The sequence below is a fragment of the Anser anser genome (genome assembly GCF_964211835.1).
Source record: "Anser anser genome assembly, chromosome: 8".
NCBI classification, from domain to species: Eukaryota; Metazoa; Chordata; class Aves; order Anseriformes; family Anatidae; genus Anser; species Anser anser.
In genome coordinates, this window is record NC_139728.1 from 16,317,594 (window position 1) to 16,339,235 (window position 21,642).

A 21,642-nucleotide genomic window follows, 5' to 3' on the forward strand; every position below is an offset into this window, starting at 1 on the left:
ACCTATTTGCTTTTGCCACTTGAAAACCCAAGGACTAATTATTTCCATTTGGGTACTATAGTAGCAAGCTTTGGCTTTTGCCTCAGGTTAAAAGAAAAGAGTTTTATTTATTTTTTTAGTGCCTGATACTTTTACTGATTGCAGTATTTGAAATGGAAGGAGGAGGTTCCAGAGATCCCTACTGTGGCAATCTGCAATTGGCCTAGCTGTGAGCACACTTCTGAGACAAATTACTGCGGTCTGTGTTAGGGGCTACGTTGCGAGTACTATTGGCAGCACTAATACACACTCAGGTATGCCAGTATAGGTGATATTAATGTTAACATAGATCAAAATGCAATACAGGCTGGGTTTGTACTTTACCTTGCCATATTCCTTCTGTTCATCGGCAATGAGCTGCACCTTCCCACCATATTCCCACTTGGGAAAAACAGAAATGTGGAGGATGAGTCTCATTGTTCACATATTTTATTTTTCTAGCAATTTCTTTCTCTGCTGTGGTGTATTTTTAGATGAGGACACAAAGTCACCATTAGTAACTACAGCAGCAAGGATTTGATTGTTGCTGGTGTAGAAGAGTTGGTTAGGAGGAAGTGGTCGAGATAGTTCCCTTATAAGCATGTCTGCTATGTAACATGAGTGAGTTGATTTCTGAGGGAGGGTCCCAGCAATTCAAAGCTTCCTCTTTGCAGAGGAACACCAGAATCTGCTGTGTCCTAGTGAAGGGGAATGGAGAAAAGAACTGACTTTGCAGATTTAGCTCTGCTGCCAGGTTGGTTAAGCCTCGACATACTCTTGATTCAGTATGGCTACAAAACTGAAATTATAGAGAAATTCTGCAGAAATTAGACTGATTTTTCCCAACTGTACAGATTTGCAATTCAGAGTAATATTTGTTCCAGCGGGTCTTAAATAGTCTGAAATGCTGCTGCGTGAGTTTTTAACGAGATGCTTCTTGTTACAACGTACTTTGAGATGTGAATCAGACATATTTGAAGCTGTTCAGTTGATGATAGGATCTTTAAAAAGTAAAATGACCTAAAGCTTTATGTAAAGCTGGGAATACCTGTTGTTTAGTTTACCAAGCAGGGGCTTGGTAAAAGCTACTATTTGTGAGATCTTGTGTGCATTTGGTGGGATACACTTAAGAAGCCACTAAAGTGCTGTGGAGTAAGATAGCTGACCCGCCGTTGAAAGTCTAAGCTAAGGCAGGACCAGAGCTGGTCCGCAAGGTGAAGGAGTTTCAATGTGGACCAAATGCAAAGCCAGGAATTAGGAAATTCATCCTTGTGAGAGAGAATGAAGAGGACATTTGAATAACATGGACAGAAGAAAGAGCAGACAGAGCCAGTATTGCAGAGGCAGAGGGAGGACAGGCAGGAAAATGAAGACACTTGCAGCGTGGTGCTGAAAAAATCTAGAAGGGACCCCCCCAGCACAGGCTAGAAAGAAGAAGCGTATTGCACTGAGAAAGTACAATTTTCCCGCTGTGTTCAGGGGAACAGGACATACATATATTTGAAAATAAACAGTTTTGCATCAAAGAAATTCCTGTCATCAACTTCTTCATGTAAAAGGAGAAAGAATACATGAAATGCTGAATGTTTGCTGCTGCTCTGACCAAAACATAGCATTATCTCTCTCTCTCTTTTTCCCAAAAACATATGAGGCTGTGCAAGCTACCTGCTGAGGGCCTTACAGCAAATTTTTAAAGGTATTTAAGTTCCTGAAGATGTACTCCTAGCAGAGTTTTTGAAAACACCCAGGATCTTAACTCTCTTCATAGACAATGACAATTAGATGCCTAGGTGTTTTACAGGGATCCTGTTAAAGGACTTCTGGTCTTGCACTGCCTTGGAAAATATGCATCTTGTTGGTTAATCTGATCTGCTTTTGGCTGTGGACATCCTATGGCCAGTCTCCAGTGCTGACAAATATATTGGGCTGTTCTCTCTATTACTTATTCATTCTGCGTGATAAAAGAATCAGACCTTTTTGAAAAAGATTTTTGAAAAAGACAGCTTGAACTGAAAGCTCAGCTCCTGAATGAAAGGCATTCTAGTTTTCACAGTTCCCAGGGTTCTCAAGAGTGAAAACAAATAAAAACATTCACTCAGCTTCATGGATGTCATGATGCAAGCTACTTGGGAATGATGTATATTAGTCAGGAGTCCAATTCAGAATGAGATATTTAGCAAGTAACATCAGTAATATACCAGTAGCCTGTTTCTCAGCATAGTGATATCCTCCCCTTATTAACACAGAACATGGCAATATTATTTCTAACATTTTTATTAGGCTCTGTTTTTCTCACTTTTCAAAAAGTTTTTTTTCCAGTTTGAGCAGAAGCCACTCTAGGTTACAAGAGTAGGTTTTGGAATGTGTGTGGCTCCTGTGTCTTCTTTTTATTTTCTGTATGCAACTACATCTTGTCTATGTATTAAGAAAATTTTAAAATGACAAATATTTATTCTTAGGACAAGTGCACAGTGTTATTCCCTACTAGAATGTATAAAATGTGTTCCTTAAAATAATTCGTATGTCTTACCTCAGATACCCCATAAAAGTCGCTGGTGTTCAGTATTCAGAACTTACAAAACCAGTACAATCTGGCCATGAGTGAATGAAAGCTGATCATCTTTTCAGGAATTCTTGAGTGTTGGCTTCCTTGCTAAAAGAGGTGTCAGCAGTGTTACTTGAACGGGAAGAATGCAGAGCATTCTGTTGTTTCCTAAAATCCTTTCATAAGCCTTGCTTTCTGCACACCTGTTGCATCTAGGTAATTCTGAGCACGATGAAATGCTGAAGTTGTTTTCTGTGTTAACTTCAGTGGCTGCTGTTTGCCATTTTGATTATATTGCTGCATTTTGAAGGTCACCCTGTTCTTAGCGGTCCCATCAGAACCAAGTGCTAATGCTGAACTTTTTCCTGACAATATAGGGCTGTAACTGGCAGGAGTCCATCAAAACTTTATCCTCCACTGAGTGTCATTGCATTTGTAAAGATAATATTAATACACAGATCTAATGCTCTGTGGATCATTATCTGGCAATGGACCAATAGTTGGGTATAAAACGCTAACAACTAAAAAGGAATACTAATTCCTTTGGGCTTATAATTGTTGTTCATTACAAATCGCTACCAAAATAGGCCTGAACTGATTCACAGGGAATTAAGTAGATTTGGTTTAGTAATGTTTCCAGGTTTCTGAATAAATTATGAATGCATCTTGACTGTTAGAAGGAGATACTGACATTATGAAAGGGTAATGAACAGATCTGTAAGAAAAAACAACCTCAGCTGATCAACCTATTCAAAACCTATTAAGGCCTGATGAAACGCGTTTTTTTCTTTCCTTGTATAGATGTGCAACAAGTCGTAAGTTGTGGACTTTAATAATATATTTTCTTCACAAGCAATAACACAGCAATTAGGAAGTGCTCACTGAGGTAGAAATAATGGTAACTGCTGCGCAGATTAGCTTTGCTAAAGGGAGCTCTCAGACATCCAGTAAAACAACATATTCCAGGTTCCTGTTGGTGTGTAATTTCTACTTTATTTACTTATCATCACAGTTAAAGAGGACTCCTGGCAGTAATGAGGCTACATAAATGCACATATAATACTATAAGATGTTACAAATTATATAAAAGATAAATCTAATGATTACCTATTATAATGACAGTGCAATCACTGGGGATATAGTACAGTTTTGAGAATCCTAGGGCTGGCAAAAATGCCGCTGCGTAGTGTATTCATTATTTCTGAGCTTCTTGTGCTTCTGCACGGCTGTTAGTAAGACGTGTAATTCACTTTAAAGGGAGCTGCTAAACACAACGGCTCACAAATCTTTATCTGGTTCAGCAATACTTAGAAGTACTGTGGTAAATATGAAAATAACAATCCTGACAAATTAGGTTGCAGAATATTTGTTACCATTGTGATAAAAAAGGAAGATAACATGGCTGTCAAATTGTATCCCGTATACTATAACTGCCTTAAAAACAAACATGCAAAAAATGCCACATACTGCAAGTTCTGTCGCCAGTAAGTATGTGCGAGTCCATCAGTGCTAACTCAGAGAAATGGATATTGGTATCTCAGAGCCCCAGCAGAGTTTTAATCTTTAAAATCTGTAAGGACTCTGATTCTGCTGCCTGTGATGTAGAACATTAAAAAAATGTCGAACAGAATTCAGTCACAGATTAACCATAGAACATTTAGAATATGTGCTTACAGTAAAACATTTGTAAAATAGCAAATGTTAATTAAAATAAATTATAATTAAAAATCACTTCAGAAGTGTCAAGGTTTTCTTTTTTTTTTTTTTTATTATTTATGCTAGATGATGATGCCTGAATCCTACCTTCTCCTCCTGTAAAGACTTTTACAGGATTATATGTGTAGTGCTGGATGTGAAGGCAATATAGGAAATCTGTTACACAGAGTGTTATGAATATTAGATATTAGAGGCATTCTGCACTGAATAAGTTATGATATTTGTGTAAGTGAATTATGTGAACAGGAGCCAAAACCAAGATTTTAATAATAAGTGAGTAAAGTTAAGCTGTTAAATGTTCTGACAGCTGAGTGCTTTGAATTTAAAATCAAAGTGCTTAGTAATTTAGGACACTAAATATGAATTTACTGATTTTAGCCATGTTGTGCTGTGAAATAGTGGTGGTGTGGAAGACATGGTGACTTGTGTTATTTATTTATTTTTTTTAAAGAGGGAACAAAGGGGATGTCAGCTCTTTCAGTGTTGTTAGATTGCAGTAAGGTAGATGCTAGAAGTGAGTGTAGACTCCACAGACATTTTTGAGTAAGCCCTGCAAATGAATGACAGAGAGGATGGAGGTGGTTGTGGTCATGCCGTCTGCTTTGTGTGATAATCCTGGGGTGGCTGAAATGGAGCTGGAAGGGAAGGATGCCAGCACGATGGCAGTGTAGTCGTCTGTGAGGAGATATGAATGAGAAATGCTATATAGTTGATATTTATGGTTGGTTTATTACAGACTTGCAGAAACATGTGATGGAAGACAAAGGGAATGAAAGTCAATGATGACACAAAAATGAGGAATGGCAGGAACTAGCCTCTTGGAGTTGAAGAGGGAGATGAATAAGGCACATTCGTATTTGATGCTACTCTTCTTATCCAGGGAAATTATTTAGATTTCCAATATATTTGTCTGCCAATTAGTTCTTTTCTACCATCCTTGTCCATCTCTGTAAGGTCTAGACTGGGACTAGCTTTTTTCCGTCTCTTTTTTTCCCCTCCACAAATACTTTTAAAATGAAGTGCATAAAACCCACACTCTTTATGGCAGTATCTAAGAGCAACTGTTGTAAAAATGAGAGTAATTTCTTGAGAGGAAAAGGAAGGACACTAGTTGAAAGGAATGAAGGCTTATAAGAGAGGATTTTTTAAGGTAATAAACAATTGAGTAGAACTGCCTAAATTTTGTGTAACAAAGGTGTCTATATTCAGTTACTAAGGCAGATGTATGTGTCTTGTTAAAGGGTAGGACCTGCAGTCAGAGACCTTAAGATGTTTCATTAAGTCTTGAACTATGTTTACATGTTTGACTCCCAGAGAAGACTGGTATGTCTTACTCCTGCTCTCACTTACCAATCCCAATACTTTGAGATTTACTTCAAATTGGCCAAAAGTCATTAAGGGAAAGACTGACAGATGATAGGGCTGTGTAAACCTGTTTTCCTCAGGAGACCCCACTTCTGTTTGCATGATGCAGGCATACATTCGTTACTGAAATGCCCATTCCAAAAGTTCTTTCCTTGGGCCAGGCTTTAGTAACTATTTCTTTAAAAGATGCAGGAACCCCGCCTTCCTTACCAGTCACCCTCGTTATGTCTTTAGTGTGACTACAGGATTATATCAATGTCAAGAACATTGGGCCAAGTTTTATATGACAGCCAGAAGCTCTTCCAGCAGCTCTTGGTAAAGTGATAATGTCTTACACTAAAAGGCACAGAAGACTCCCTGTTTGCTTCCCCGCAGTGACAGTCATGTCATTGCCAGCTCCTTGGTGGAGCAAGGAAAATCCTGTCTTCACTTCCACACCAACTTTTGCCTGGTTTGTGAGGTATAAACTAATTCCTCTTCATGTGTATATATATCTGGTGGTATGGAACTATACTATCAAAAATGTATGACTTCAGTAAGGCATGACAACTTATCAGCACTATAAACTATAGATTATACCAGTGTGCTGTGCCTGACTCAATCTCCCTGTGTTAAATCATGTCAGGATCTGAAACTCACTGTTCCATAAAAAAGAATAGAGGGAGCCAAAATATCTGCGCACACAGGTATATGCATCTATATAGCAAAAAATTATAAGGTGTGCGGAGACTCTGACAATCCCTGCAGAATCCCCTGGGAATAAGTTTTTGCCTGGTTAGTATTTCGAGGGAAATGACAGAAGCCCAGTCACTTGGGACGTTTACAGCTAGACCAGACAAAGCACCTCAGCATCCTAGGGCTCCTGCCCTGGCAGGAGAATGTTATTAATGACCATTAAGTCTTGTGCATCTATAAGATAAATTCTGTGACTTGCTGTTCAACACAGATAGGCCTCTGTTTGTAAAATTACTACTCACGTTTTAGTGTGTCCCATCTTATTATTTTTCAGGTTCAAAAACATGAGGTGTGAGAGGCAGGAAATGCCTTAGTGTAAATAGTCCTTTTTAAAAGTTTAGGAATTAGAAATAACTCACAATGTATAAATCATATGGCATAATTATTGTGTTTAAATGTTACATTACACTTATGTTTACATTAATTCTTAATAGGTCTGCTTTTTTTCCTTCTGAAAACATAATTGGAAACAATATTTTCCCTCTTATTCTAATTAAAATATTTTAATAAATGTTTATTTAGATACTATGTCATGGAAGGTTGCAGCCTTGGCTGCCTAATGTAATGTAAAAATCAATTAGATACAGAAAAATATCTGTTTTTAATTTACGAAGAGTAGATATCTGCCTGATCGCTGCTGGGTAGCAATATCCATAACGTTTTATATATTAAAATAGTAATGATTAGTATTAATCTTGAACATGCTGTAGTATTTACCTATTCATATATTCAGAGGTAATCTGTTTCCTTGAATGCAGCTTTTGAGTTGCCATATTGTATCATTTCTTTACCACAGTGTCTTCTACTGTGGTTTGAAAGCGATTTCTAACATGCATCACATACTCTACGTTTATTTGTCTCATGCAGAGATCAGCATGCAAACATTGCTGCATATGTAAGTCTTGTAACTAATTGCATGCAAAACAATGCAAAGATCTGAACGTTGTATAGCAATTAATAATCTCTCTGCTAGTGTAAGTATGTTCCCTTTTCCCCATACTCTCTTCCTCCATGCCCCCCCACCCATAAATCATTTCCAGCCTGTCAGAATGGATCTGTGCTGGCAAAGAAACAAGGGTAATGTTTCAATTTTCTCCATCTGGTAAGATATTTTCTGTTAGTTTTTCTCCCTCTCTGTAGTTATTGAATTTACATGGAAAACTATGCATTGTATGACTAATAAGATTCCCTGAAATAGAGAGGAGAAAGCATGACGTGCCTCTCACCAAGCCTGAGGTTGGATGTCAGGCAGGGTGAGTTCTGTCATCTGCACGTCAGTGAGCAGCGGAGCTGAGGACCAGGCTACCTTCTTCCCCTCCAGTGGAAAGGAAAGGACTCCAGTGTACTGGCAGAGAGGCTAGGTTTATGGCCATGGGTCTGTGTGTCACTGCACTCTAACCACATCACTCCATTTTTCTCCAGCGTACAAAATCATTTTAAATACTAATTGTTAGAAAATGTTTCCTTATTTTCTTAAATGTCAGTTCTTCCAGCACTTGGGCTTTTTTACCCACGTCTTTTTTTTTTTGACTTAGACTACAAGCTTGGAGGGTTACTGTTTTTTTTTTGTTTTTTTTTAAACTTCATTTGTTAAGTATATTATTAATTACTTTTTAAAAATAATTCCACATGGGAAAAAGCTATATCCTCTCTGAGTGCCAGATCCCGTGTTCATGATAGCCCTTGTCACCAGTTCTCTGTATTTCTATGGGAGTTTCCATTACAAACTAGCTCATAAATGATGTACAGTGTTGTTATAGCCATTAAAAATAAAAGCCTAACTTTACTTACTTGAACAGAGAGAATTTTTTTTTGTCCTTCTGAAGTAACCACATCCTGTTCTTTTAGGATCTGTACACGTAAAGAAGTATTTGGATGTACAAAATAGTAAATACTTCTTGGGTTAGCTCCAGATTTTGGAGCATAGCAACCCTTAGGGGAGAGGTGCAGTGAGGCCTGGGTGGCAAAGATGGAATCAGCAACGAAGCTCTGTTTGGTGCTACTGCTACAGATGCTGGCCAGGAACACTCTCCTGGGAAGCTGATTCACATCCTAAGTGGGAGAATGCCTCCCTCGTCTTCCCCTGGTTCCTTACATCTTAGTGCTCAGCATTTATTGGAGGGTTTTAGCCAGCTGGCACTACCTGTCAGATCCAAGTTTTCAGGACTGAGTTAAAATTAAGAAATCCTTAAAATTCTGACTTAATTTATCCCCCCCCTTTTTTTTTAAAATTCTTCTTCTGTTGTTTTAGCCCTTTTGGGTTGTTTTGGTTCATATTTTCAAGTTTTACTTCATTTTCGAGATGTGTAGACACTTTCTTTAATGGCAGTTCAAATTCGTATCTACTTGCATGATTTTAGCAGTCTGGTTTTTAAGAGAAATAGCAAATATCACATGACTCTTACAAAAATAATGGGAGCTGGCAACATTATCAATTTCCTCTGAGCATACTTCCATTATAGTTAGGTTATTGGACATGCTTATTCGTTATTACGAGGTTTCCTGTGTATGCAAAGAGCAGAAAGCCTTGGTCTGCAAGAAAACAAAAACCAACAAACCAAGAAGAAACAGATGTAAATTCTCTGTGAAAGAGCAGAGAGAAAGTGTGCATGTGCATACGTGCTTCTGTCTCCACTGATAGCCATCACTGAACGCTGGAAACAAAATGCTGTTTGACTTTACAAGTAGGGAGAGTGCTTAGAAATGTACAGGCACAAAAGTGTCCATGCAATTTCACAGCTAAATACACTACAATTATAATCTAATGCAATAACAATTTTAAGGGTCATTGCATAGTACAATACGAGATATCTTTTGAGTGGTAGAAGGCCCCCACCCGGCTGTCACCTAAACAATAGTTACGTCTGTCTGGGAAGGGAAACGTTTGAACTGAATTGCTGGTACAGGGACAAAATACTTTTTCAGGTGTTTCTTTGGTGTCCCTGAATTTCTTAGAAGATAAGAGGGCTTTAAAATCACACCTACCCACACACACCTGGAATCTGAAACTCATTATCTCTATCAAGAGAAAGTTAACTGTTCCTTATTTGTGGTTTCACGTCTAAATCTTTTCTTATTTAGTGGTTATTGTTGTTGGATTTTGTTTGGACTTTAGCAGCTCCAAAATGCACTGTGTGTTCCCTACATCTGGAATAACACTATGCGTGTTCCAGACATGTGGCTGTAGAACTATTGATAAATAAAAGGTAACTTTACTTTTTAATGAGGTCTAGGCATATGGCAAATAGTGCACTAAAAACATGAGAAGTCTGGGTAAGAACCTAACTAAAGACAAAAGTAACGGGAACACTCCTTTTATCCTGTAACTTCAGTCTCAGCTTTTTTCCTTTTTATGTGTTTGCAAAGTCTGTGCAAGTCTTATTTGTGATGATGTTCATTTCAGCCCCGTGTGTTGCTCTGTGGTCCAGCAGTGACTGGGAGCACTTCAGAGACAGCACACTTTCAGGTGTCACATTACAGCATCTCCTCTGGCTGATAAAAGAGAAGTTTTAATAAGCTCCAAAAAGCCTCGGATCCAGGACTTTCACCACTGCAATGCTGTTCATTAACATGTTAGTAAGCATCAATAGATGCCTCCAAAAGAGACCAAAAGCAGCCAAAATGAGCTGCTTCTTCCAAACATAAGCAGTGGTATAGAAATTCTAGGTTTGAAAGGAGACTTCCATTCTGTTTTATGGGTCTTTCAAAACAGAAGATATAAGTCATCATTATTAAATCAAAAAGGCACCCTCTGTGCTTGCCAGCCTTTATGTCTGCCAATCAGATTTCTGGAAATGCTGTGTTTTCCCTTATAAAACTAAAATGTGTTATGATGGCTTGAAAAAGAGAGGAAGAAAGTAAAAAAAAGAACTGATAAAAATATAAATCAGGAATTGTTCAAAAATGTTCACAAGGTAATTCACCAAATTTTCAGTTATCTTACCAGTTCTGCTGAGCTACAGCTTACATCTGTTTGTCTATCCAAAGTATGTTTTCTTTTTATTCAATATTACATCTTTCCCAAAGAATGTTAAGTGACTCTTCAAAGGCAAAATAAAATCAAAAGGGGGCAGATGTAAATAATGTTATATAAAATAGCGTTTGTATATGAAGAAAAAGGGAACAACATGATGAAATTGATGTCAGTTTAAAACATGAAGGAATTCCATGCAAGCCATGGCATTCATTTAAAAAGATGTCTTCTGAGGCAATAAAGGGGAGTGGGGGCACTGCTTGTTGGGATGGTGAGTAACTACTTGCTTTTGGAAATGCATGATCCCAATGGAAGTAGCTGAGATTTACAAGGCAGCTGTATGTGTGTAATGTGATATATATTGCTGTTTGCTCAAGAAAAGCATTGAAATAGCCAGCCACTTGAGTTGTTGATTCTTCTGTGGTACTTGGAAGGTAAGTAGGTCCTAACACTGTTGATTTCAAATGGGTCTTTGTTATATGTTTCATGCCATAGAAGTCAATGAGACTGAAACACGTGTTAGGTTGAGCATGTACCTCATTTGAGACTTAGTAATGTTTGACTGAAGCATTTATGGAGGTGTGATCACTAATGATTGCTTTTTTATAAAGTTATTTAGATTGTGAGACAGCGGTTCGAGTAAATACTAAATGTTATCATTCCTAGCTAGTTTTATTCTTCATCTGCTGTGTGATGAGATAGTGCTGGATCTCCAGGTGGACAGAAACCCCAAAGCGGAACACTGGCACACCTGTGAAGCAGTGAGAACCCTGTTGGTGGAGCAGGGTGCACGCTATTTGAAATACCTTGCTTTCTGAATGCTACAGAAATGCAGCAGCACAGCTGAGAAATTCAGGATCAAGTTACAGCCTCAGCTGTGCTGACACTGCCAAAAGGGGACACGTTTCCTTGTTTCCTTCGCCTCCCCAGGCCTCTTCCCAGTACTGACGTCCTGCCCCCTCCCCGCACAGACTCTGGCGCCTGTCAAACTCTTTGCTCGACTCAGTTCCATAGGCAGATCCTGTCCTGTCCTCTTGGTTTGCTGCATCACATTTCACTGTTTTGCCTAGCTAAAACAGCTAACAGGTAAGAGCCAGAGGCAGGAGTGCCTGGATGGCGGGGAGCACCGAATGGTGAGCAGATGGCAGAGTTGAGCTCTTCCTATTTCAGCAGCAGTAACCAGTTGGGTCAGCTCGCCGTACAATGTGTAGCTTCACCAAAAGCAGTAGATTCACCTTTCACAACATGCAGTTGCAGTGGCTTTGTTGCTAACACGCTCGTAACTGATGCAGATATAATTACTTTTCCCGACGTATATTATCACACTGGAGATTGATGTGTGTTCTAATGAAGGGGGATAGCAAAGTTACTTGGTGTTATCTGCAATCGAGAAGGAGAGTGCTTGTGTTTTTCCCAGGCACTTTTTCGAACAAGATGATTTCTGACAGCTTTTAATTGTTTTCCTCCTTTATGTGTGATAACGATCAACCAAATAACATGCCCCAAAAGGCACACTTTATAAAACAAAAAATAACAAAAAAAACATGCATGCATAAATACAACCAGGAATGCTAGTGCTAAAATGAATGGTAAATTTCGTGGCCCTTAGTCTCATGCTCTGTTGTTCTGAGATGGGCGAGGTTGTCTAGCTACTCCTCTGTACAAATCCCTCATTTAACATATTTCCACCTAACGTACACTTTAATGATCAGATTGTGGACATGACTGCATAGGGTTTGTAATACAAAAGCTGATAGAAGGAACTCTTCTAAAGATGCAGTTATAAGAAAATGCCAAAGAACCACATAGATCCAATTACGCTATGAAGTTTTATCTATATTTTTGTTTTATGCCTTGAACTTTGGTAGCACGTCTGGGAACTTTATTCAGACTGCTCTGAATTTTAATTTATTCAGGCAAAAGCTGGGCCAGCACTGTTTATCATGTGGATTACATAAATGTTCGCTGAAGAATTCACTAGCACTGAATTTCTAATTACTGTTTTTATCCACGCAGTAAGAAGTTTTGCATGTTGCCTTCTGACCTCTGCCCAGTTGATAATCATTTCAAGTTTCATAAGGTTTTGGTAGTGAAGACTAAGAATTTTGTGAATTACATGTATGCTCTGACAATATGTTAGAATATATTCATAAGAACGTCAGTGATTTGCGGGATTTTGTTGTATAGCACTGACTGTCTAACTCGGTGACAACCTTCAGCACCATACCTGAAAACAGGATCTATGGCACAGAAACTCATTGAGGTAGGATAAAGCAGACTGCAGAGTTTGCCATGGCAGAGTTACAGTTCTGGTCAGCTCATGCAAGTAACACCTGGCTTGCTTTCGCTGTAGTTCTAGTTAGTCCAAGAGAGAAGAAAAGAAGCAAATTTTTTTTTGTTTTGTTTTGTTAATGATTTCTTCAGCATTAAGCAGAGGTTCATTTGCCATGCTGCTAGGCTTGGGAAGAGAGACCAGGCACATGCTTCGTCCAGGTATATCAGGCCAAACCTTTTGTACGTTGTAACCACGTAGAACAAAAGTATTTTACTGCTTCCAAAACGCTCTTTTTTATTGCAGAATACAGCCATATGAGATGATTAGAAATTCAGCTGCTGGCTTTTTATTTGTACAGTGTTTGAAATATTCTTGTCCACGATAAACACATTTGGTTTGTCTTCATTAAGCTGACATTTTTTTTTGCCATAAGATAATGTAAAGCTTGCTGTGTGGGGGATTTCAATAAACAAAACAGCGCTTAGTTTTAAGAACTCTCAATAAACAACCATTAGATTATTTAACAAGATGTTTTAATCTTTAGAAAAGTTTGACTTTTACATTTCCCAGATGCCTGCTTTCATTGTTGTTCTTAAAGTCCTACTTATGTGTTTGGACATTTTAATTATTACTAATCTGAGCACATTGGGTGTGATTTAAATAGCAATGATTTATTATTTTCTGTAGCTGCTCCCTGTATGTGTAGACATAATTTTGTTTTGCTATGTACAGGCCTGGCTGTATTCTCTTCTTTTATTGCTGTGTGTTCCTGCCTAAATTCCCTTCCTTTCTAGCCTCCTAGTTTTTTCATAAGCAAAGCTCTCATCATCAGTGGAAATTGGTTAACCCAAGGGGCTGCAAAAACTTTTGTTACCTATGAAAGAAATGCCAGAATAATGCATCACAGTTAATGTAGTGATTTGTCTTTGCGATTCATTTCAATACCATTCTTATCTGCGGTAACACTGTGGTGCGTGTGTTAATGTAGTACATTTTAAACATCAGCAGATGGGGCCCTTGTTTCCTTTGAAGAATGATTCGTCTTTGAATTTTATTTTTTTAATGTCTGTGGCAAGAATGAATTTTTCTTGTTATAACATACTAAATTAATGTAGCCTTTGTCGCAGATACGGATCTAAACGCAGATCAGAACGCCCAAAATTTAGTGGAAAGCGAGTGTTTCCAAATCTAACTGAAGATCTAAATTTCATGGCTGGCCCTTATTTCTGTAACTGACTGAACAAAACCTTTTGCTTTGAACACCTCAGAAATTTTTTAGGGTTTGGAAACCAGCTATCTGCCTTGTGGTTGAATCCATCTTTCTACTGTATTTCATAAATCTTTCTGTAAGTAAAAGAATAAAGCAAATCTCTATGTCTTCTGCAGCAGGCAGCACTTTTCAAAGTTATTTACAAAATGCAGTTCTCCTTTTCCGAAGGTGAAATAACATAAAGGCTGTATAAAAGTGAAGAGAAAGGCATTGTAGAAGCAAAGCAAAGATCAGTGTGGAGACTACTGTTTTCTTTTAACTGTTGCATCTAGGGCACATGGGGCTAAGGATACTGTATGTCTTAACTAAATTTCCTTGCTTTTGAAAGACTTGAATTATAAGTGGAATGGGCTGAATATTTTACTATGGTAGTTTTATTTCTAAGCTTGGTTGTCCCCTTAACTGATTATATTTGACCCAAAATGCATGCATTTTGTTCATAAGTAAAAAATTGTATGGAAGGTGAAGCAATATACTCTGATGCCTTAACCAATCTTATGATGTATTACAAATGCATACTTGTATTTTGCAAATGGGTGTCTCATAGTTTGGAATGACTTTTTTCAGAGTTGTTAATCTCTCTGATCTAAATAAGAACCTTATTTAAACATGGCTATAAAGTGGGTTTTTAACATAATGTATCATAGAGGGTAAATCTTTCCTATTATTAACTTGAAACACCAAAATTGCTCCTTCTGTGCCATTCTAATCTATCATATCAAAATGACTGCTGCTTGCTTATACCAGTTTCTGCATGTAGTAAAAATGTGCACAAACTTATAGACTGTAGGTTTGTTAATTTTTGGGGAAAAAAAAAGAATAATCGATATGTTAAAAAAATCAGCAAGTCAAGAAAACAAGCTGTATTGAAACAGGAGGAGTCTACTATTTGCAGTGGATTTGTTGGATGTTGTGCCAGTACCCAAGGGCTGATACTGGGTGCTAAAGTCCTGTTGTATAAACTTACATTGTCTCCATGTTATGGAGAGACAGTTATTAGACAAAATACATCAATTTGCTAAACAATTAGTAATTCCTTATATATAAAAATGACATTGTTGCATCCCTGATTCACACTTTCTCTTTACTTTTACATATAGGCCTTGTTGTTAACATTGAACACATTTTCAGTGTCTAAAGGTACATGCCGTATAAGGCCTGTCAAGAATAATTAATATTTTAATTCTATTTTTTGTATTCCATTTGCTCTTGAAATATGATTTGTTTTACAGAATTCAATAGGGAGTAAACTTTACAAACACTTTGCTGGCTTCTTATTTACCTCATTTGAGGGCACAGCTCATAAAGAATATTGAAAGGTCACGTAGGCATAACATTCTGCTTGGATTAAAATTGTTTTATGTGCATCATATAGTATAATGTGAGCATATCAATGCTTCCCTTCTTACTACCGATTTTCCCCTTCTCCTTTATCTGTCCGCAAGTTTGTTTTTGTCTGGATTAGGCCAAATTGTTTTATTCTTTACATAGATAAAATGTGGGGGAATAATCCGATTCAGTCATTGGAATTTTACTGGATTTTTAGTGGTGTAATTCCCATCAAAATTTGGTTCCTTGCAGATATTGTACTTGGTGGTGCTTTGAATTCAGAAGGAAAAATTGACTCACACACCACATTGACTCTATTGGCATTTTCTCCCCAGAAGGCAGTGGATTGTTTTTCAGGTAAGAAATGACAATTTTATTTGGTCCGCAAACTGCTCTGCAAAATCTTTTTCTATATGGTGCATCTTTCTCTCTATACACGTAAAAAGGAGTGCTTTTAAAGTGTGCACACAACATATAAAGACAGAGGACACAGATTAACTATGAACCTTTTTTTTTTTTTTTAAATATAGAATATTAAGTAAGCAGTGCAAAGAGAGACAAAGGATACAGTAGAGTTGTCTGATTTAAATGATTATTATAGTGGCTTATTGATCTTTTTACTCAACAGACTAGCTTTTGTATCTCTTGTTAGCCATGTATTCATCATGCAAATGATCAAATGGAATTTCACTTCCTGTTGCTTAAGGGGAAAAGAAAAGAGGTTTAAACATTGAGTAGGAGGAAGGGAGGGGAAAGAAACGTAACTAAAAGGGAGATTACTTTAGAAGTAAGGAGCTCTGTTTTAGTTGGAAACTGAAATAGTGCAGCTGTTACATCTTTAGAAATGCTAATGGTCATTAGAAACTGTTCTACACATTGTCAAGTATGAAAAAGTGAGGAGGGAAGGGAAAGAGGGTTGAAGAACAAGGCCTCTTTGGAGACAAATGCCATATTTACGGTAGCTTTGTCAAGGAATTTCTACATTTGATCTTGCAACTTTTTGACATATAAGTAATCATTACTAAGCATCCACCAGACTATTTATTTAATTGAACTTATCTAGGTAGAGGTTTTCTGCAGTTTGGTGCAGGATATTTTTTATGCTAGAAGCTTACTCAAAATCCAAATGTGAAATAAAATGTGAAATGTGGAAGTTAATCTTAAGCCTTTGTAGCTCTTATCAAGAAAAGTTGGTGAATTTTTAATGGTTTTTTTTTAGGGTCTGTCTCTTTGTAAGGTCTGCATGGGATAAATGGAATACAAGTAATAAGTAGATTCCCTCTTTGTTTTTAATTTTATGAAGAGGTCTGAGTGTGGTGGGAGTGTTCCCATATGCTGCTTTTCTTGCTAAAATACTGTAAAAACCCTTGCCACAAAGCATAACAACAAACAGTGATCTGACATGCCATAGTTGTTAACGCACATTATGGGGTAAATTTTGGAGCCAAATGGAGATGTTTCATACTTTGCATTGCTGAAGCTATAGCTCTGTGAAAATGGTAGAGGCTTCAGGTAAGAAGGGCTTTTGTGAGATTTCCTACAGGAAGGCAGTAAGTATACACTGCTGCTGTTGTAAGAAGCTCTCATACACAATGTGCCAAGGGAACTTCCTCCAGATCAGAATTTAAACTTCTCTATGCTCCTTTAAAGGGGAATGATAAGGAATACTCTCTTTATTCCCTGCAAATACTGTTTACTTTTAAATCGTATTAAAGGGGATCAATGTAAAAAATGTGTATTTTTAACAAAATTTTGGAGCATATCAGCAGAGCTGGTTGTGCTTAGAACTCAACCCTGGAAATTGCCCAGCATCAGGAGCTCCAGCAAAGCCAACGCTGGAGCCGGCATTTTTGTTTTATGCTACTGTATCTATCAAAATGTGGTGGACTTCAATTCCAGAATACCAAAACCCTGGTCTTGCAGCTGGATTTTAGGTAACACTTAGCTGTGCTCCTGAGGAGTTCAGCTGATTCCCAGGGCAATCTGTTGAAGATTGCAGGAAGGTTGACATTATTAACTGCAACTTTGGGTGGTCTGACTTAAAACTTAATGTTTTAAAGTTTTATTTACAGCATGATTTCTTAGCCTGTATTTCACTGCAGTATTCTAAACGAATAATGTTTGATGTTTCACAGTACTTTAAATTAATAGATAAGCATTTACAACGTTAACACTGTCTTAATGAAGATTTTTGCTTGGGATTACAAACAGCTGCTGGAAATACGGTTCATCTATCATTTATAATCTTTTATTAAATTTGCACCTGGCAATGCCGCTATAGTTAAAAGTCTGTTAATTATGAGACCTGTGTTTGGGAGGCCTTCAAGTCTCATTTCAAATCTTATCAGGCTAGAACTTTATACACAATCTTTTCACTAGGATGGACTTTTTTCTCCTTGACTGGGTCAACATTCAACTTCTTCACTTCTCAATAAATAGGTAATTACTCAAGAATTACTTGAAGATGCCAAATAAGAAAAGGATTTTTTTTTCCTTTTTCCCTTCTTTCTGAACCTCCTTTTGACTGGAATGGAAAAACAAATTAACAGAACAGAGATGAAAAATAGTTCGTAATAAATGATTTAGCATGTATAACTTTTTTTCATTTGTGAATTGTCTGTGAGCTGCTTTTGATTCTCTCAGATGAATTTGCTATTCAAAATTATTCACCAAATACTTTATCTGAATAATTTTTGGTCTGGAGATTGTTGGCAAGCAGATTGTTGCATGTATTTGAATTTCTAATTTCAAATATCACTCTGTATATGTTGATTAGATGTAGTAACATTTATGTTCCCTATTTGGAAAAGAAGGTACTAGAACTCTTAAAATGATCTTTCCCAGTTGAATCCTTGTGTTTGCAAGTTCAGAATTGTCAGCAGGTAAATACCCTCTGAGCGGTTTGCCTGGTGACTCCTTCTTGCACGTAAACTCACTTGACAAAGTCTAAGGCTCTCTCAGAAGTAGTTCTCACCACAAAGCCCCACCAATTCACAATATGTATGTATATGCAAAAATGTGGGGATTTTTTAAAAAAAGTATTAACTTGGGTTGACCTTATTTTAATAATATTTTTCATTTTTAATGTCCAGTAGAGGGTATGGATTGCCTTTCTCAGGGAGCTGCCATTGTAAGGAAAGATCAGGCTGGAGGCTGGTAAAGGGACTGGAACAGCACACAAGAACTGGAGGAATAAGACTAGAAAGGGATAGCAGAATATTTCATAGTAAGAGAATAAATAAATCTGTCAATTTTGGGGCCACATTAAACTGTCCAGTATTGTATTATTTTAAGCTGACAAATCTAATGAAGAGTATAGGAAGGATGGATGAGCAGAAAGAAGGCTGATTCAGTGTACTGTTTTTATGTAGCAGTTTCATACAAACTATCTCTAACCAGCTTACCAATAATGAGATATTGCTAGATGGAACTCAATACAATAGCTTTTACATTTGTCACACAGTAAGACAAGGCAATATCTTGAAGAAAGAGAGATGGTGACAATGATGAGGTGTGTAAGAGAAACAGTGCAAATTCTTTTATAGGGAGAGAAGCAGAAAAACATAGAAGAATGGCTAGGAATGAGAGAGGATAACATACAGCGGAACTAGACCTGACCTGCTGGATCATCTAGTCTGACATCTGAAATGTACTACAGGAGCACTTGCTATCTTAGGGAAGGCATTGTCTGGCTTTCAATAGGAGTTAATCATCCAGCTTTTGCTTAATTTTGTACTCTGAAAGTTCTCTTAATGCTATTTTTTCATAACGTTTCGTCAGCTCTTTGGTATCATGAATGCTTTGCCTGTCTGTGTTCTGTACCCAATGACTGGATTAAATACAACCAAATTCTAAAGAGAAAGTTCTAGTCTTGGTTCAAAAATGAGTAGTGATTTCTTAAGGGGGATGGCAGTTTCTAACGAGAGGAGTTAATCACATCCCTATGAAAGAATAACCACTAATTATTAAATGTCACAGTAATCTGGTAGCAAAGAGGTGTAAGTAGGTGTAGAGGCCGGGTGGATTCCTGAAATAATTCCACAAGAAGAATTATCATTGAAACCATGTTTTCACAGAACGTAGAATATCCTTAGCTTGAAGGGACCCACAAGGATCAGGGACTCCAACTCCTTTGTTTTGCTTTAATAAGTAACGTCACAGTGAGTGTGGTTGTTGTCACTTTTCTGGATTGGAGAGAATCTGTAGCCTTTTGGACATTGCTGATATTAAGAGTGCCGCAGCAATATTGTAGAATATACTACCGTATGAAGAAAAGTGTTGAGCTACATTTAATTACTTTCAAAAGCATGATTAATAAAGGGAGTCATTTTGGCAATGTTCACATCAGAGTAAACAGGAAACCTTAAAAAGAATTATAAATAGGGTACCATAAGGGGAATTTTGGAGATGGAAGGAACGTTGAAGGTTTTGGGAAGATAATCAAGGTTTGTAATCTCATTAATAAGGCAAAGACTGACTGTGGCCTGGCTTTATGTACACATGCAACTCCACTGAAGTCAAATGGAACTGTGCTGACACAAATAAGCAGAATTTAGATTGATCTTAGAGTAATGTGGGCAGCACAGTCCATGATCCCACTATAATCTCCTAGTGGAGATTCCCAGTGCAATATTGGAGCTTACACTTCCTCAGTCTTTTCCCAGGTGAACTTACTGTCCCTCTAGAGATGTTTTCACTATTTTCATGCATTTTTTAGAAGTGCGCTTTCATGATAACTCTCTTTTCTTCTGTTCCTTATGTTCTTGAAGCTTTTGAGATCATTCTGAGCACTTTCGTGACTCTCTTCAGGTACCTTTAGTTAAATTCTGCTTGCTGAATATTTTGGATGTGTATTTGCAGTTTGGATGAATTGCTGATGGTGTACCGAATGGCGGCATTCAGAGGTATTTGACCAAGAATGATTGACAGTGTCTGTAACTACTTATTATGTCAAGGCTTCAGCACACCGATTGATGGGAAATGATGTATAATAAATTAGAATGATCACACATCATTTCCCATCGATTGAAATGCCAAATCCTTTGATGGAGTAATGAGTTATGGCCAATACCACTCACTGTCTTAGTGGGAGATTGATTGCATATCCCTTCATCAATGTGATCAAACAACTAAGGAATCCAAAGTACATATGTAGCACGCAAGTTCTACTGCATTTTCAGTATGAAATGAGAGTAATAGTATAAAGTCAGTGTTGCTTCTCTGGAATTATCAATGCTACCCAGATATATGGGTATGAAACATGAAAATGGGATCAATTTCATTTAATGCACATACTTTAAAGAAACAGAAGCTGATTCCCTCTAAATTTCATGTACCACCAGAACAGTAGAGATGAGGTAGGACTTACCAAAATCGGTTATGCAACAGTTAATAATTAAGAAAATCCTAATTAATGAAAGCTCTGTTCTTGCTTTAATATTTTCCTGAATTGCTTGTTTTTACAGAAATTAAGCATCATTTTGTTCTTGCATGGGAAAGAGTACATAGAGCTACATCTCCAGGAAAATACATGGCCTCCAAGTTAGTAAAATGAAAGGAAGCTTTCTAGCAGTCACTTAAATATTGAGCAAATTCCTTGCTTTATAAGTTTGTTCTTGTCTTCCCTTTGTGATGCATCTTCCCTTTCCTTCAGCTTACGTTGAACACAGAGGCCATTTTTTATTCACCGTTCTTTTCAAGTGTTGGAAAGTGGATGTAGTCTTTCTGTGGTGAAGACTTCTGAAGTAGAAATTAAATAAGTTCTGTCAGGTAAATTCCCTTAGGGAAGGAATTGCAATAATTTTTGTACTTTAATGTTGTTTTATAGGTGCATGCAAGCTGCATTTTAATACACAATTGTTCCATGTTGTCTGTGAGAAAATTTGATGATGGGGAAATGTGGACATATTGTGTACTTAAGTATGTTTGAAGTCTTTTGTAATATATTAGAATGAGTATTTCTGGATTATAGTTTCACAATAGGGACTGGTCAACAGAGCAATGACTGTATGAGATCAATAGATGGAAGCTAACTTTAAACCAGATACTGTTGCTGTCTTGCCATGGCAGCATAAGGCTTAATGTGGGCCAATTAACCCTACCTGTCATGGAGATTTTGCAGCAGGCAGTCACTTGTGCTAGAGCAAGACAGCTACCAAGATTGGAGCTGGCTAATTTAAGCTCTTATGAGTGTCTACACAGCACTGCAATCACTCCTCTTACAGACTGCGTAACCTCTGCAACGTGAAAGCAGTGTGGTCATGCCGCAGTACTGAGGCTGCAGGCAAGTATTTGCAAATTAGGGAATGTTGGTATGTAGGTTGTTCGCGATACTTTTTTTTTTTTTTTTGGCCTAGCTATGCATATGCACTATGTCAGAGCCTTTAAGTACGCGGTCACCTGCTATGTTTTTCTAC

General features: G+C 37.5%; 1 protein-coding gene across 6 annotated transcripts in view; it reads left to right on the top strand.

Moving 5' to 3' along the window:
* Positions 1 to 21,642, top strand: part of LOC310903636 (uncharacterized protein) — a 503,466-nt gene that overhangs the window by 107,479 nt on the left and 374,345 nt on the right. For all 6 annotated transcript variants that reach the window (XR_014587628.1, XR_014587629.1, XR_014587630.1 and 3 more), the window contains one exon: positions 15,479 to 15,583. Coding sequence is in view for 1 of the 6 variants with exons in the window: in XM_083847242.1 (XP_083703368.1) it covers positions 15,479 to 15,583 (105 nt within the window). In the remaining 5 variants the exon portion in view is untranslated. The remainder of the gene's footprint in view (positions 1 to 15,478; positions 15,584 to 21,642) is intronic.